The 18,727-nt window shown below is 43.5% G+C and overlaps 1 protein-coding gene across 1 annotated transcript in view; it reads right to left on the reverse strand.

The window, feature by feature from the left end:
* LOC121290901 (heat shock transcription factor 2 binding protein) overlaps window positions 1-18,727 on the reverse strand; it is a 173,992-nt gene that overhangs the window by 125,555 nt on the left and 29,710 nt on the right. Inside the window, exon 2 of the mRNA XM_041211938.1 lies at window positions 12,328-12,478. Coding sequence (XP_041067872.1) covers window positions 12,328-12,478 — 151 coding nt within the window. The remainder of the gene's footprint in view (window positions 1-12,327; window positions 12,479-18,727) is intronic.

The following is an 18,727-nucleotide window of genomic DNA, read 5'->3' on the forward strand; positions in this document are numbered from 1 at the left end:
GAGGAGTCCCGCAGGGGTCTGCGCTGGGGACTCAACTTTTTACAATTGACATCAATGAAGGCATGGTAGCTAAATTTACAGACGACACAAAGATAGGTAGGAAAGTTAATTGTGAAGAATGCATAAGGAGTTTGCAAACAGATATAAATAGGTTGAGTGAATGGGCAAAAATGTGGCAGATGAAGTATAATGTGGGAAACTATGAAGTTGTTCACTTAGGCAGGAAGAATAAAAAAACAGAATATTACTTAAACAGAGAACGATGGCAGAATTCTGAGGGCAGAGGAATCTAGTTGTTTTTGTGTATGAGTCACAAAAAGTTAGTATGCAGGTACAGCATGTAATCAGGAAGTTTGGAAACTCTTTCTTAAACTTGGAAACAGACCCTTTCTAGTTAACCTTATCAAGTTTCTGAAGGAGGTTGAGGTCAATATAGGCTTTCCAGTTTGAAGGAAAAAGGCCCCTGCATTGATTTGTTTTTGTATTGGAGTGTGGCTTGCAATGTGCTTCAACTGGGAGCTTAATGCCGTCTGCTTCATACAGTGTGTCATGAGTAGCATCAGGTGTTTCTTCACTAGCCATGGTTCCTTATCCAAGAGAACTGTTACACTAGCTCCCATGTCTAACTTGAAATTGATGAGGTGACTGTTTGGAGATGTCAGCATTCCAAAAGGAGAATCCAGGGTCCTTGATGTCATCCAAGAAGCATAGTTGTGGTTCTTCTTGGTGTGGTACCTCAAGCTCATGCACTATTTTGGGATCCTCTGCACATCTCAAGGTCCTAGGTTTACACAGCTTTCCAAAGTATCCCAGCCGGTTACAGGTGAAGCACTACACAAAGATTGCTGGACATTGCTCCACTTGTGATGTCCTGTTGGCTCCAAAATGTTGACATGGTCTCACACCATCTTGTGGTCTGTTTGGGTATTGCCTTCCCTCACCTGAAGTCTCCCTGCCCTTTTGTTGCTTTGTGAGCTGTACATTGGAATTGCTCCATACCATAGTTTAACCTCGCCACATAAAATGGACTGGTGTTGTAGGCGGATTTCAGACTGCCTGACTAGTTGGGTGGCATTTTTGAGGGTCAGATCTTCTTTTGCCTGTATTACGTCCGAAAGTGCACCATCAGCCACTACTACTATTCGGTCTCTTATGAGCTCTGACTTAAGATTGCTGTAGTCAAAGTCTTCAGCCAATCTATATAACTAATTTATGAAAGAGTCAAAGTGTTCTCCAGGCTGCTGGACTCGCTTGTTGAATTTTGCTTGCTCTAAAATTTTATTACTCCTTAAATTCAAATATGTATGGAAGGACTTCAGAACATCTTCAAACTTATCTTAAGATTCAGTTATTCCTTGCCTCACAATTATGTCATCGGTTATTGGACCTACCGAGTATAGTAGGGTATTCACTTGATCAGCCTCCGTCTTCTTATCTAATCTTGAAGCTATCATATATCTCAAAAACCTTTTTCACCAAAGCCCCCAATTCTGCGCCTGGTCTGTTCTTGTATCATCCCAAATTGATCTGGTAGGGTTGATTTATTATCCATGACTGTTTTTCAGCACAAGGGAGTACAGCTTTAAATGTTGCGTCTGTTTTAAAAATGGCCCTGCCATAACCGTTTTTTTCTCCTCTTCCTGAGCTTGTCGGTTTTGGTGGGCTCCCGCTGCAATCGTGGGCCCAATTTCAAAGGGATTGATTTTTTGACGCCAATCTTTAAATCAAAGGTTTTGGTCCTTTAGAACATTTTCAGAGCATTTTATACGATTCCAGCTCTGGCTGAGGTTTTAAAACCTCTAATTACTTTTTTTAAACGGAGCTTGGTCACCACATGGTATGTTGCCAACCCTGGACCTGGGCTGGCCGTGCTGATTGAAGATATAGATTGATTTGCCTGATTAAGGTGAATACTGTTAAAGGTTAGTTCAGCTTTGTACTATTTTTTTTTTGCTCACCCTTGCAATCTTGCTAGGTCCTTTGACTCTGCAATCAATGGAGACTCACAATGGACCTCCACGTGCTCTGGTGGAGTCCTTTAGCTGCACAGCGGATTTTTCTTCTGCCCCTCCAGCCTCCACATCTGCAATGGAGCTTCTTTTAAGGTGATCTACAGCTATGTCTTCAGTTCAGTGCAGTCCAGTCAGGTCAGGGTGCTAAAATAAAAGCAAAAAACTGCGGATGCTGGAAATCCAAAACAAAAATAGAAATACCTGGAAAAACTCAGCAGACCTGGCAGAAACTGTGGAGAGGAACACAGTTATCATTTCGAGTCCATATGACTCTTCAACAGAACTAAGTAAAAATAGAAAAGAGGTGAAATATAAGCTGGTTTAAGGGGGGTGGAGGGGGGGAGGTTACAGGTAGAGCTGGATAGAAGTCCAATGATAGGTGGTGATAGCCAAAAGATGTCATACACAAAAGGACAAAGAGGTGGTGAAGGTGGTGATATTATCAAAGGAATGTGCTAACAAGGACAACCCCCTTGTCCTCACTTATCACCCCATCAGCCTCCACATTCAAAGGATCATCCTCCGCCATTTCCGCCAACTCCAATATGATGCCACCACTAAACACATCTTCCCTTCACCCCCACTGGCGGCATTCTGCAGGAATCGTTCCCTCAGGGACACCCTGGTCCACTCCTCCATCACCCCCTACACCTCAACTCCCTCCCATGCATCTTCCCCTTTACTTCCCCTCTCCTCACCGTCCAAGGGCCCAAACACTCCTTTCAAGTGAAGCAGCATTTCATTTGCAATTCCCTCAATTTAGTCTACTGCATTCGTTGCTCCCAATGCAGTTTCCTCTACAGTGCAGAGACCAAACGCAGACCTTCGGTCCGTCCGCAAGTGTGACCCAGACCTCCCTGTCGCTTGCCATTTCAACACTCCACCCTGCTCTCAAGCCCACATGTCCATCCTTGGCCTGCTGCATTGTTCCAGTGAAGCTCAACGCAAACTGGAGAAACAGCACCTCATCTTCCGACTAAGCACTTTACAGCCTTCCAGGCTGAATACTGAGTTCAACAATTTTAGATCATGAACTCTCTCCTCCACCCTCACCCCCTTTCCGACTCCACCCCCCCCTTTTTTTCCAATAATTTATATAGATTTTTCTTTTCCCACCTATTTCCATTATTTTTAAACGTATTTCCATCCATTGTTTTATCTCTACCTTTTAGCCTATTTTGATCCCTTCCCTTTACCCCACCCCACCCCCCCTAGGGCTATCTGTACCTTGCTTGTCCTGCTTTCTACCCTTAATTAGCACATTCCTTAGATAATATCCCCACCTTCAACACCTCTTTGTCCTTTTGTCTATGACATCTTTTGGCTATCTCCACCTATCACTGGCCCTCTATCCAGCACTACCTGTCCCACCCCCCGCCCCCTTAAATCAGCTTATATTTCACCTCTTTTCTATTTTTACTTAGTTCTGTTGAAGAGTCATACGGACTCAAAACATTAACTGTGTTCCTCTCCGCAGATTCTGCCAGACCTGCTGAGTTTTTCCTGGTAATTTTATTTTTGTTTCAGGTCAGGGTGCTGTTCCTTTAGTTTTACAGATTCCGGGCTCCAGCACTTGCTTCTCTGGGGTTCTGAGTTCATTAATTCACTGTCACCATGTAGTAAGGTTGTCTGGTGTCTCACGAAGAGGTCTGAAGGCTTGTGTGGTTGAACATAAACTTTTCTTCTTAATACATAACCATATTGCCAAGATATAGCCCTATCTAGGTGCTAACTTCATGCCAACTTCACTCAGACTCTCCCTTACAGTATCGTGTGACTCTCTACATCACAATGTGGGCAGTACTGTTCTCCAGTCCCATATTAATCCTTGTTATGCCGAACGCCCTTATACTATAGATGGTGGACAGGTTGTGTGGAGTCAGGAAGTGAGTTATTCGCCTCAGCATTCCCAGCCTCTGATCTGTGCTTGTTGCCACAAATTTATATGGCTGGTTCTGTTCAGTTTCTGGTCAATGGTAACACCCAGGATGCTGTTAGTGGGATATCTAATGATGGTAATGCATTGAATGCAAAGGGAGATGGTTAGATTTTCTCTTGTCAGAGATAGTCATATTTGCCACTTATCATCCCAAGCCTCAGTATTATCCAGATCGTGCTGCATATGGACACTGACTGCTTCAGTGTATGAGGTAATAAACTTTGTGCAATTAACAGCGAACATCCCCAATTGTAAACTTATGATGGGAGCAAGGTCATTGATGAAGCAGCTGAAGATGGTTGGGCATACGACTCTACCCTGAGGAACTCCTAAAGCAATGTCCTGGGACTGAGATGACTGGTCTCCAACAAACACATTTTCCTTTGTGCTAGGTCTGACTCCAACCAGTAGAGGCTTTTCCCTGATTCCCACTGACTCCAGTTTTGCTAGAGTTCCTTGATGCCACACTTGGTGAAATGCTACCTTGATGTCAAGGGCAGTCACTCTCATCTTACCTCTGGAATTCAGCTCTTTTTCCATGTTTGGACCAAGCTGTAAAGAGGTCAGGAGCTGAGTGGCCCTTGCAGAACTGAAACTGAGCGCTGTGTAAATGACGATTGATAGACTGTCAGTGACAGCGTCCATCACTTCATTTATGATGCCGACAGTGCTATCAACCATCATTTACACAGCAATAACCTGCTCACTGGCGCTGATGATGAGAGGAAGCTGACTGGCTGGATTGGATTTATCCTGCTTTTTGTGGACAGGACATACATGGCCAATTTCCACATTGTCGGGTAGATGCTAGTGTCGTAGTGGAACAGCTTGGCTAGGGGCATGGCTAGTTCTGGAACACAAGTCTTCATACATTGCTGGGATGCTGTTGGGGCCCACAGCCTTTGCAGTATCCAGTGCCTTCAACCATTTCTTGATATTGTGAAATGAATCAAATTGGTTGAAGACTGGCAACCGTAATGCTGGGACCTCAAGAGGAAACCAAGATGAATTATCCACTCGGCACCTCTGGGTGAAGATGCCTGCAAATCCTTCAGCCTTGTGTTTTGCACTGTGCTGGGCTCCTACATTATTAAGGTTGAGGATACTTGTGGGGCCTCCTCCTCCTCCTGTTAGTTAATTGTCCACCACCATTCATGACTGGATGTGATAGGGTTGATGAGTTTTGATCTGATCCATTAGTTGTGGGGTTGCTTACCTCGGTCTATCTCATTATGCTTCCTCTGTTTAACATGCAAGTAGGTCTGTGGTTGTAGGTTCACCAGGTGGACACTTCATTTTTAGGTATGCCTTGTGCTGGTCCTGACATGCCCTCCTGCACTCTTCATTGAAACAGGGCTGATGCCTTTTCTTGATGGTAGTGGTAGAATGAGGGATAGGCTGGGCCATGAGGTTACATATTGTGTCAGAATTCAATTCTGCTACTGCTGATAGCCCACAGCGCCTCATGGATGCCCAGTTTTGAGCTGGTAGATCTGTTCTGAATATATCCCATTTAGCGCCATGGTAGTGATACACAACACAATGGAAGATGTTTTCAGTGTGAAGACGGAATTTCACCTTTGCAAGGTCTGTACTATGGCACAGTTCGAAAAATTGCACAGGAACCTGCGGTTTCATGTACATTGATCTTTGAAAGTGGAGGGCATTTTGAGTAGATAGCAAAGGATATGGAATCTTGGGCTTCATAAGTAGAGCTACTGAGTACAAAAGCAGGGAAGTTATGCTGAACCCTTATAAAGTTCTGGTTAGGCCCCAACTAGGGTACTGCTTCCAGTTCTGGTCACCATACTTTAGGAAGAATGTGAATGTCCTTGAGAGTGAGCAGAGGAGTTTACCAGAATGGTTCCAGGGATGAGGAAATTTAGTTACAAGGTTAGGTTGGAGAAGCTGGGGTTGTTCTCCTCGGAACAAAGGAGATTAAGAGGAGATCTGATAGATGTGTACAAGATTATGCCAGGCTTAGGTAAGATAGACAAAGCTGTTCCAATTGTCTTATGATACAAGGACTCGTGGGATACTGCTTTAAGGTTGTGGTCAAGAGATGCAGACGCAATGTGAGGAAGAATGTTTTTTTTCCACAGCAAGTGGTAAAGATCTGGAACGTGCTACCTAGGGTGCTGGAAGCACAGGCAATGAATGATTTCTAAAGGCATTTGGATGGGAATTTAAGGGAAATAAACTTGCAGCGGTTCAACAATAGAGCAGGAGAATGGAACAGCAAAAAGCCGGCATGGAATCCATCGGCCAAATGGCCACCTTCTGTGCCTAAATGACACTGTCTCTGTGACTCTATACCATATCCCAAATACATTGTACCCTAAACCCGTATATCCTACATACCCTGTACTTCAAGCTGTATCTTTAACAATACGCTATATACCCTTAAGAATTCCATCGAGAGCATGTTCCAAACCCGCAACCTCCACCAGCCAGAAGGACAAGAGCAGGTGATGCATGGGAACACCACCTGCAAGTTCCCCACCAAGCCACCTGACTTTGAACTATATCGCCATTCCTCTACTGTTAATGGTCAAAATTGGAACTCCCTTCCTTATAGCACTGTGGGTGTACCTCTACCACATTTTTACTATTGTGGCTGAAGGCTGCAGCACACCACCACCTTCTTAAGAACAATTATAGATGGCAATAAAAATGCTGGTCCAGCCAGCAACACCCACATTCTGTGAAAGAATAAAAAAATGTATCTTATCCTATATATACTGTGTCCTAAACCCCTACCATATCCTATATAAACTATACCTTAGACTCATAATTTATCCTATATACAGTGTAACCCAAATCCATCCCATATCCTAAAGACACTGTATGCTGAACCCACACATTCTCTTATACTCACTGTACCCTACCCCACACCATATCCTACATAGACTATAAACCCATACTATATCCTTTGTACATGGTGTCCAAAATTAATAATTCCACCAGTTCTTATAAACAGCATCCTTTGAACTACAGTAAATATTAAATTAGGGATGAAAAACACAATTTTAAAAGCTTATATGAACATACAAACAAGGAGCAGGAGAAGGCCATTGAGCCCCTTGAGCCTACTCCGCCATTTAATAAGATCATGGCTGATCTGATTGTAATCTGCAACCTGCATCCCACCTACCCCTGATAGCCTATCACCCCTTTGCTTACCAAGAATCTATCCAACTCTACCTTAAAAATGTTCAAACACTCTGCTTCCACCACCTTTTCAGGAAGAGTTCCAAAGACTCACGAAAAAAATTCACCTCATCTGTTTTAAATGGGTGACCCCTTATTTTTAAACAGTGACCCCTAGTTCTAGATTCTCCCACAAGAGGGAACATCCTCTCCACATACACCCTGTCAAGACCCCTCAGGATCTTAAAGGTTTCAATCAAGTCGCTTCTTACTCTTCTAAACTCCAGCAGATACAAGCCTAGTCTGTCCAACCTTTCCTGATAGGACAATCCACCCATTCCAGGTATTAGTCTTTTAAACCTTCATTGAACTGCTTCCAATGCATTTACATCTTTCCTTAAATAAGGAAATGCTGTACACAACATGCCAAATGTGGTCTCGCTAGTGCCCTGTACAACTGAAGCATAACCTCTCTAAACAAAAACAGAATTACCTGGAAAAACTCAGCAGGTCTGGCAGCATCGGCGGAGAAGAAAAGAGTTGACATTTCGAGTCCTCATGACCCTTCGACAGAACTTGAGTGAATCCAAGAAAGGGGTGAAATATAAGCTGGTTTAAGGTGTGTGTGTGGGGGGATTTGGGTGGGGGGAGAGAAGTGGAGGGGGTTAGTGTGGTTTAGGGACAAATAAGCAGTGATAGATAGAAGCAGATCATCAAAAGATGTCACAGACAACAGAACAAAAGAACACATAGGTGTTGAAGTTGGTGATATATATCTAAACGGATGTGCTAATTAAGAATGGGTGGTAGGGCATGCTTGCTGCATTGTTCCAGTGAAGCCCAACGCAAACTGGAGGAACAACACCTCATCTTCCGACTAGGCACTTTACAGCCTTCTGGACTGAATACTGAATTTAACAACTTTAGGTCTTGAGCTCCCTCCGCCATCCCCACCCCCTTTCTGTTTCTTCCCCCTTCTTTTTGTTTTTTCCAATAAATTATATAGATTTTTCTTTTCCCACCTATTTCCATTATTTTTAAATATTTTTAAATCTTTTATGCTCCCCCCACCCCCACTAGAGATATACCTTGAGTGCCCTACCATCCATTCTTAATTAGCACATTCATTTAGATAATATCACCAACTTTAACACCTATGTGTTCTTTTGTTTTGTTGTCTGTGACATCTTTTGATGATCTGCTTCTATCTATCACTGCTTATTTGTCCCTACAACCACACTAACCCCCTCCATTTCTCTCCCCCCACCCAAACCCCCCCCGCCACACACACCTTAAACCAGCTTATATTTCACCCCTTTCTTGCATTCACTCAAGTTCTGTCGAAGGGTCATGAGGACTCGAAACATCAACTTTTTTCTTCTCCGCTGATGCTGCCAGACCTGCTGAGTTTTTCCAGGTAATTCTGTTTTTGTTTTGGATTTCCAGCATCCGCAGTTTTTTTTTTATCTCTGTGCATAACCTCCCTACTTTTGTATTCAATTCCCCTCACAATAAATGATAGCATTCTATTAGCTTTCCTAATTACCTGCGGTACCTGCATACTAGCCTTTTGTGATTCATGCACTAGGATACCCAGATCCCTCTGCACCTCAGAGCTCTGCAATGTCTAGCCATTTAGATAATATGCTTCTCTTTTATTCTTCCTGCCAAAATGGACAATTTCACATTTTCTCACATTATACTCCATTTGCCAGATCATTGCTCGCTCACTAAACCTATCTATATCTTTTTGTAGTGTCCTTATGTCTTCTTAACAACCTACTTTCCTATCTATCTTTGTGTCATCAGCACAATTGGCAGCCATCCCATCCATCCATCCATTCAGCAAAGTAATGTATGTAAATTGTAAGCACTTGAGGTCCCAGCACTGATCCCTGTGGCATATACTCGTTACATCTTGCCAACCTGAAAAAGACCCGTTTATGCCTACTCTCTGCTTCCTGTTAGCCAGCCAATCTTCTATCCATGCCAATGCTACCCCTTACACCATGAGCTTTTATTTTCTGCAATAACCTTTGGTGTGGCACTTTATCAAATGCCTTCTGGAAATATAAGTACAGTACGTCTGCCAGTTCCCCTTTATCCACAGCACATTACTTCCTCAAAGAACTCCAATAAGTTGGTTAAACACAATTTCCCTTTCACAAAACCATGTTAAATCTGTCTGATGACCCTCAGCTTATCCAAATGCCCTGCTATAACTTTTTTATAATAGGTTCTAACATTTTCCCAAGGACAGATGTTAAGCTAACTGGCCTTTAGTTTCCCACTTTCTGTCTCACTCCCTTTTGGAATAATGGAATTACATTTGCTATCTTCCAATCTAATGGGTCCTTCTCCAAATCTAGGGAGTTTTGAAAAATTAAAACCAATGCATCAACTATCTCACTGGACACTTCTTTTAAGACCCTAGGATGAAGTCCATCAGGACTCGGGCTCTTGTCAGCCCACAGCTCCAACAACTTACTCAGTATCACTCTAGTGACTGTAATATTCCTGACTTCCTTCCCCACTTGCATTTCCTGGTTTATAACTGCTTCTGGGATGTTACTTGTATCCTGTACAGTGAAAACTGATGCAAAATAATTGTTCAATTCATCTGCCATCTCCTTATTTTCCAGTAGCAATTCTCCAGACTCACTTCTTTAGGACCAATCCTCACTTTGTTAACTCGATTCTTTTTAAAATATTTATAAAAGCTCTTACGATCTGTTTTTATATTTCTGACTAGGTTTCTCTCATACTCTAATTTTTCCCTCCTTATTAGTCTTTTAGTCATTCTGTGCTGTTCCATATATTCTGTCCAATCTTCTGACCTGTCATGTGCCTTTGTTTATTATATGCTTTTCCTTTAAGTTTGATACTATCTTTAACCTTTCTAGTTAACCACAGATGTTGTGTCCTTCCCTTGGACTTTTTCTTACTCGTTGGAATGTATCTATTCTGTGCATTCTGAAATATCGCCTCAAATATTAGCCGTCGCATCTCTATTGTCCTATCCCTTAACCTAATTTGCAAATTCACTTTAACCAGCTCAGTGTTGATTCCCTCACAATTGCCCTTATTTGAGTTTAAAAACATAGTCTCGGACCAACTCCTCTCTCTCTCTCAAACTGAATGTAAAATTCAGTCTTAGTTTTGTGGTTGCTGCTACCTAGGGGCACCTTCACTATGAGATCATTGATTACTCCCATCTCATGGCATAATACCAGATCTAGTATAGCCTGCTTTCTGGTTGACTGCAGAACAAACTGTTCTAAGAAACTATCCCGAAAATTTTCAATGTACTCTTCATCTAGGCTTTCTTTGCCCATCTGACTTTTCCAGCCTAAATGTAAATTAAAACCTGCCATGATTATGGCCGTGCTTTTCTGATAAGCTCCAATTATTTCTTCCTTTATGCTTCATCCTACCATGTGGTTACTGTTAGGAGGCCTGTACACAACTCCTACAAGTGACTTCTTGTCTTTACCTTTTCTCATCTCTACATAAACCGTTTTCACATCCCGGTTTCCTGAACTTAGGTCATCCCTTTCTATTGTGCTAATACCATCATTAACTAACAGAGCCACCTCTCCACCTTTTCCTCACTTATTTTCCTTCTTAAATATTCTGTACCCTTCAATATTCAGGTCCCAATCCACGTCCTCCTGCGGCCATGTCTCCGTAATGGTTATCAAATCGTAATTATTTATTTCTATGTGTACTCTCAGTTCATCTGTTTTGTTTCAAATGCTACGTGCATTCAGATACAGAGCTTTTATTTACATTCTTTTATTCTTTTTATAACTTCTAGTTTCACCTGTTGATTTACTGTTACATTTGTACTCTCTATCCCTTCCTGTCACTGTTTTTCATTTCCCGTAATAACACCTTTTTCTTTTGGCTTGTCTCTACTCTTTGATTTATCACATCTTCCCAAATTTGATCCCTTGCCCCCACTATTTAGTTTAAAACCCTCTCCACTTCCCTAGTTATGCGGCTCACAAGAGCACCAGTCCCAGCACAGTTCAAATGTAGACCGTCCCAACGGTACAGATCCCATTTTCCCCAGTGCTGGTGCCAGTGCCCCACGAACCGGAACCCACTTCTCCCACAGCTGTCTTTGAGCCACACATTCATCTCCCTAATCTGATTTGTCCTATCCCAATTTGCTTGTGGCTCAGGTAATAATCCAGAGATTATGAGCTTTGAGGTTCTGCTTCTTAATTTGGTGCCTAGGTCCTCATACTGACTATGCAGAACCTCCTTCTTTCTCCTGCTTATGTCATTAGTACCTACATGGAGCATTACGACTGGATCCTCTACCTCCCATCGTAAGTTCCTCACCAGCCCTGAGCAGATGTCCCACCCCCGGTACCGGGCAGGCAATGCAGCTGTCTGGAGTCATGCTCTTCGCTTCAGAGAACGGTGTCAATCCCCCTGACTATACCATCCCCTACTACCACTACATTCCTTTTTGCTCCCCCCACTTGAATGGCTTCCTGTACCATGGTGCCATGGCCAGTTAGCTCATCCACCCTGCAGCCCCCACTCTCATCCAAACAAGGTGAAAAAACCTCAAACCTGATGGACATTGCAAGGGCCGAGGCTCCTGCACTCCTGCCCTCTGAGTCCCCTTACCTGCCTCACTCGCAGTCACACTCTCCTGTCCCTGACCACTGACCAAATCAAAAGACCCTGTTCTAAGAGGTGTGAGTGCCTCCTGGTGCTAAGAATTCAGGTAACTTTCCCCTCCCTTACGCGTCACAGTGTCTGTGGTTCAGTCTCCAGCTCATAAACTCAGCCAAAGCTGCTCAAACTTCAAACACTTACTGCAGACTTGTTTGCCCTGAATCAAACTGGCATCCAGGAGCTCCCACATGCTTTGTGGTTAACAATTTGTGCAGTGTGTTAAGAATTAACAGGCAACCAAATTTCCATGCAAATCCTAAATACTACAGGTGCTGGAAATCTGAAATAAAAACAGAAAATGCTGGAAACTCTCAGCGGGTCAGGCAGCTATTGTGGAGAGAAACACATTAATGTCTCAGGTTGGTGACCTTTCGGGAGAAATTCCTTATCAATCTGAAATGTTAATCTTTCCACAGATACTGCCAGACCTGTTGAGTATTTCCAGTTTTCGATATTTTAAAACCAAATCTTCATGGCTGCTTATTCATGAACTGAAGTACAGTCTTCCGACAAAAGCAAAAAAAACCTTACTTGCTTCAGCTGCTTCCAGTTGGTGAAAGGTCTCCAAGAATTCTCCATTAAGAATCTTCGGCAGAAAGTCCTTGATTTGCATAGTTTCAGTTGTTAGTCTTTCCAAATCTTTCTTCCGAATTTTAACGAATTCATCTTTGCTCACAGGCTTCTGAAACACAAATAATTAGCAGCCGGAAGATTGGTAGATAGCTAAACCTGCACGAAGCTCCGACTGCATTTAATTACAAATTGTTGAAGGCGAAAGGAGCACAAACAACTGCGCAAAAGCCTTTGTGTTCCGCTCCGCAGATGCTGTCAGACTGGCTGAGTTTTTCCAGGTATTTCTGTTTTTGTTGCGCAAAAGCCTTCCTCATTTTTAATAATGCTCAGCTTCTACTTCAATAAGTTGTCACTTAAAAAGATTAAGACATTGGAGCATCGTTGGTTTTAGAAGTTAGCATTATACGAAGGCAATACTGGTCATATCCATCTACTCCTTTAACACTTAAAACACAAACTGGCTCATTACTTAAGCGTACACAATTCTTATCACAGGACACCAAAGCAAACAGACTTAGTTGCATTAGAAAACTTTAAGTGCACCTTCGACAGCATCTTCCCAACCCGTGACCTCTACCACCTTGAAAGACAAGAGCAGCAGATGCATGGGAACACTACCACCTGTAAGTTCCTCTCCGAGCCATCCTGACTTGAAACTATATCACTGTTCTTTCATTATCGCTGGGCCAAAATCCTGGAGCTCCCTGCAGTTGAGAAGAGGGCTCACCACCACCTGCTCTAGGGCAAACAGAGATGCGCAATAAATGCTGGAGCAGCAAGCGACCCACACTCATGAAAGAATAAAAAAAAACTCCCCAAGGTTCTTTTGACAGCACCTTCTAAACCTGTGGCCCTTATCACTTAAATGAACATGGGAGCACCACCATCTACAAGTTTCCCTCCAAGTCACACAAGATCCCGACTTGGAAATAAATCACAATTTGTTCACTGTTGCTGAGTCAAAATCTTGGAACTCCTTCCCGAACAGCACTGTGGGTGTAACACACTATGAGGTCTGCAGCGCTTCGACACAAAGGCTCATTACCATCTTTCTGAGGGCAATTAGGAATGGGCATTAAATGCTGCCTTGCCAGTGATGCTCACATACCATATGCCAGAGAGTTCCTGGGAAATTTGCATCAGTATTGGGACAGGAAGGAACTGGACCATTGTGATGGGCTCTACCTGAACTGGGCTGAGAGCAGGGTCATAGCTAAAGGAATAACAGGGCAGTCATAAGGGTTTTAAACTAATTAATGAGGGTGGTGGGGCCTTCAGACTGAAAGGGTAGTATAAATAATAGTTTGAAATCAAATAGAAGGAAAGAGAGCACAGTAACAGTCAGAAATTGTGCTTTAGGCACTACAAGTAAAGGGAAACTAAAATATATAAAGTAATTTAAACAGGAGAGAGAAATTAAAAAAAATGAATAAAACATTAGAGCTGAAGGACTGCTTAGGTCGTGTAGATCAAATAACTATTCTTTGTATAAATGCATGGGGTACAAGGAACAAATTGAATGAATTGCAGGTGCAAATTCTACTTGGAGGATATGCCATAGTAGCCATTAGTAGACATGGCCGCAATACAGTCAAGACTGGAAAATAAATATACCAGGTTATAAGGCCTACAGGAAAGATAGAGAAAATGGAAGTGGGGGAGGAGTAGCCTTAGTGATTAAGGATAAAATCACTTCAGCGATAAGTGAGAATATAATGAGAGGTAGTGAAGACATGGGTAGAATTAAAAAATATAAAAGATTTAACACCATAGTGGGAATTCCTTGGCAGTGGAGGCTGAGTATCAGCCTCCTGATAACAGCTTCAAAGCAATAAGTTGCATAAATGCAGAGATTAAACAGCAGGAAGCAAAGGTTACGTGGTTTTAATGAGCGATTTTCACTTTCATATAAATTGGAATAAGCTGACTAGCACATGCCAGAAGGATACAGAATTTTCTGAGTACATCCCGGATCATTTTTTGGAGCATTTTGACCTGAAACCAACAAGAAGGCAGGTCATTTTAGATGCAGTAATAAGCCAGATTCAGTTAACAGCTTAATGATGCCTGATCATCTTTCTAATAGTAATCATAATATGATTGAGTTTAAATAGTTTTTGAAAGGGAGTAATGCAAAAACGCTACTAAGATTCTAGATTTAGGTAAGGCTGACTTCAATGCAATGAGACAGAGACTGTCCACAGTACACTGCGCAAATCTGTTAATGGGTAAAATAACAAAAGGTTAGGAGGGATTCAAAAAATATTGAGAATGATACAGAACCAGTTTGCACGTCTAAGGGGCAACAGCCCTATTGGGCTAAAAAAAAGCATTGGTTACCAAAGATGTAAGAGACTAGATAAAACTAAAAGCATACAAAATCGCTTTGAAGCTAAGAAGAGTGTCCTGCAGTCAGCAGCGCGGTGAAGCAGTCTGGGAAGTGTCCTGCAGTCAGCATCGCTGTGAAACAATCTGAGAAGAGCATCCTGCAGTCAGCATCGCAGTGAAACAGTCTGTTCTGAAGCAATCAATTCTTGTTGAAAATAACAAGAGTGACATCACAAGACAGCGCGAGAGAGCAGCAGAGAGATCAGAACCAACGCGAGTGAGGGGAAGCCTCAAAGAGTGACATCAGCACAAAGGTGAGAGCTGATTGGTGAGTAGTGGATAAATGTTTTTCTCCTGTTTTTTTCTCCACTTTAAAACAGATTAAGCTAAGGAAGGGTAAGAGTTCTAATTTTTATTTAAAGTATATGAATAACTTAACTTTTTTTTACAGTATTTAACTTAAAGTAAGGGTTTTTTCCAACAAGAGGCATGGCAGGGCAGCTCAGTCCCACGTTATGTACCGCCTACAACATGTGGGAAGGCCCAGATGCTCCTTGTTCTCTGACCGACCTCGTGTGCAGGAAGTGCCATCAACTGCAGCTACTTGAGTTCCAGGTTTTGGAGCTTGAGCAGCAGCTGGAGGCACTGAGAGTTTCGAGGGCAGCACATTTTTAGACGTGGTCACCCCACAGCTTACGGAAGTGCTAACAGAGAGGGAATGGGTGACCATCAGTCAGAAGAAAGGTGTCAGGCAGGTAGTCAGGAAATCCCCAGGGTGCATCACGCTCAAGAACCATTTTTCTGTGTTAGAAAACGGTGAGAGTGATAGTTCCTCTGCACAGTGCAGCCACGCTCATGGCAGAGTGGCTCAGCTGCATGGGAGGGGGCGGGGTAGGAAAGAGAGTGGAAGAGCAATAGTGGTAGGAGACTCAATAGTAAGGGGAACAGACAGGCATTTCTGTGGCTGTAGACGAGACTCCAGGATGGTATGTTGCCTCCCTGATGCCAGGGTCAAGGATGTCACTGAACGGCTGCAGGGCATTCTAAAGGGGGAGTGCAAACAGGCAGAGATCGTGGTACATATTGGTACCAAGGACATAGGAAGAAATATGGATGAGGTCCTGCAAGCAGAATTTAAGGAGCTAGGAAACTGATTACAAAACAGGAACAGGTATCACTGGGGGAGTATTTTGCAGATAGTGACTATAACTCCGTAAGATTCAAGGTTGTTATGGAAAAGGACAAGGATGGGCCAGAAATCAGAGTTCTAATTTGCGTTCTTGCTAATAGAGCAGACCTTAATGGCGACTTTGAGATTAACATTTCCTTTGGTCTCCCTATGAATGTGCACCCTGGCATAGCTCTCAGTGGAGCACCTGTTTGTGCACTCTTCAGTCAGGCATTCTGACGACGTCCCATCATCTCAGGCGACGTGGGATTGTTAAGGCCTCGATAATTGGATAATGCTCATTCTTTTCTTTTGCCATCACACTTGATTTGCAAGACCTTTTTAAGATCCTTCTAAGATATTATTAATAATGTTGTTCTAGGGCCTTGACATAGTATGCATTAGTTGTCCAAGATTCAGCACAAAAAAGAAGTGTAGAACCACTACCTGACAGGCTTTCAGTTTAGTGTCAGGTCGGATATCATAATTACTGAAAACTCATGACCGTTACTTACCATGGGCTAAGCTAGCACATTGGATTCGGTGGTGTAGAGGCAAAATGAGAATGACTGCCATTGACATCAAGGCAGCATTTGACCGAGTGGCATCAAGGACCCCTAGCAAAAATGAAGTCAATGGGAATCAGGGAGATAACTCTCCACTGGTTGGAGTCATACCTAGCACAAAGGAAGATTGTGGTAGTTGTTGAAGGTAAATCATCTCAGTCCCGGGACATTGCTGCAGCAGTTCCTAAAGGTCGTTCCCTCAGCCCAACCATCTTCAGCTGCTTCATCAACGTCCCTCTCTCCACCATAAGGACAGAAGTGGGGATATTCGCTAATGATTGCAAAGTATTCAGTACCATTCACAACTCCACAGCTCCTGAAGCAGTCCATGTCCAAATGCAGACAGACCTGGACAATATTCAGGCTTAGGCTGATAAATGACAAGTAACATTTGTGCCGCACAAGTGCCAGGCAATGACCATCTCCATCAAGAGAGAATCTAGCCATCTCCCCATGACATTCAATGGCAGAAGCATCGCTGAATCCCCCCACTATCAACATCCTGGGGGGCTTACTATTCTCCAGAAAATAACGGAATCGGCCATATAAATACAGTGGCTACAAGAGCAAGGCTGGGATTTCTGTGGTGAGTGACTCACCTCCTGACTCCCCATTGCCTGTCCACCATGTACAAAGCACAAGTCAGGAGTGTAATGGGATACTCTCCACTTGCCTGGATCAGTGCAGCTCCAACAACACTCAAGAAGCTCAACACCATCCGGGACAAAGCACCCTGCTTAATTGCATCCCATATACCACCTTCAACATTCACTCCCTGCACAACCAATGCAGAGTATCAGCAGTGTGTCTCATCAGCAAGGTGCATGGCAGCAACTCAGCAAGGCTCCTTCAACAGCATCTTCCAAAACCTCGGCCTCTACCACCTCGAAGGACAAGGGCAACAGATGCATGGGAACAGTACCATTTTCAAGTTCTCCTCAAAGCCACTCACAATCCTGACTTGGCCATTCCTTCACTTTTTCTGCATCAAAATCCTGGAACGACCTAGGCACCGGAAACGACAACAGCAATCTCAGCCCTGTTGACCCTGAAAAGTTCTCCTTATTGACATCTGGGGGTTAGTGCCAAAATGTGAAGAGCTGTCTCACAGGCTAGTCAAGCAACAGCCTGACATAGTCATCCTCATGGAATCATACCTTACAGATTATGTCCCAGACATCACCATCACCATCCCTGGGTATGTCCTGTCCCACCAGCAGGACAGACCCAGCAGAGATGACGGCACAGTGGTATACAATTGGGAGGGAATTGCCCTGGGAATCCTCAACATCGACTCCGGATCCCATGAAGTCTCAAGGCATCAGGTCAAACATTGGCAAGGAAACCTCCTGCTGATTACCATGTACTGCCCTCCCTCAGCTGATGAATCAGTGCTCCTCCATGTTGAACACCATTTGGAGGAAGCAGAGGGTGGCAAGGGCCCAGAATGTACTCTGGGTGGGGGACTTCAATGTCCATCGCCAAGTGACTCGGTAGCACCTTTACTGGCTGAGTCCGAAAACATAGCTGCTAGACTGGTCTGCGGGAGGTGGTGAGGGAACTAACAAGAAAAACATGCGTGACCTCATCCTCACCAACCTGCCTGCCGCAGATGCATCTGTCCATGACATTATCAGTGGGAATAACCACCACACAGTCATTCTGGAGACAAAGCCCCACCTTCACATTGAGAATACTCTTCATCACGATGAGTGGCACTACCACCGTGCTAAATGGGATAGATTTTAACAGTTCAAGCAAGTCAAGACTAGACATCCATCAGTCGCTGTGGGGCAACAGCAGAACTGTATACAACCATAATCTGTAACCTCATGACCCAACATATCCCCCAATCTATCATTATCATCAAGTCAGGGGATCAACCCTGGTTCAATGAAGAGTGCAGGAGGGCATACCAGGAGCAGCACCAGGCATACCTAAAAATGAGGTGTCAATCTGTTGAAGCTATAACACAGGACTACTTGCATGCCAAATAGCATAAGCAGCAAGTGATTGCAGAGGCTAAGCGATCCCACAAACAACGGATCAGATTGAAGCTCTGCAGTCCTGTCACATCTAGTTATGAATGGTGGTGGACAATTAAACAACTCACTGGAGGAGGATATCCCCATCCTTAGTGAGGGAAGAACCCAGCACATCAGTGCAAAAGATAAGGTTGAAGCATTTGCTAGAATGCTCAGCCAGAAGTGCTGTGTGGATGATCCATCTCAACCTCCCCTAGAGGTCCCCAGCATCACAGATGCCAGTCTTCAGCCAATTCGATTCACTCCACGTG

Source organism: Carcharodon carcharias, chromosome 18 (assembly GCF_017639515.1).
Source record: "Carcharodon carcharias isolate sCarCar2 chromosome 18, sCarCar2.pri, whole genome shotgun sequence".
NCBI classification, from domain to species: Eukaryota; Metazoa; Chordata; class Chondrichthyes; order Lamniformes; family Lamnidae; genus Carcharodon; species Carcharodon carcharias.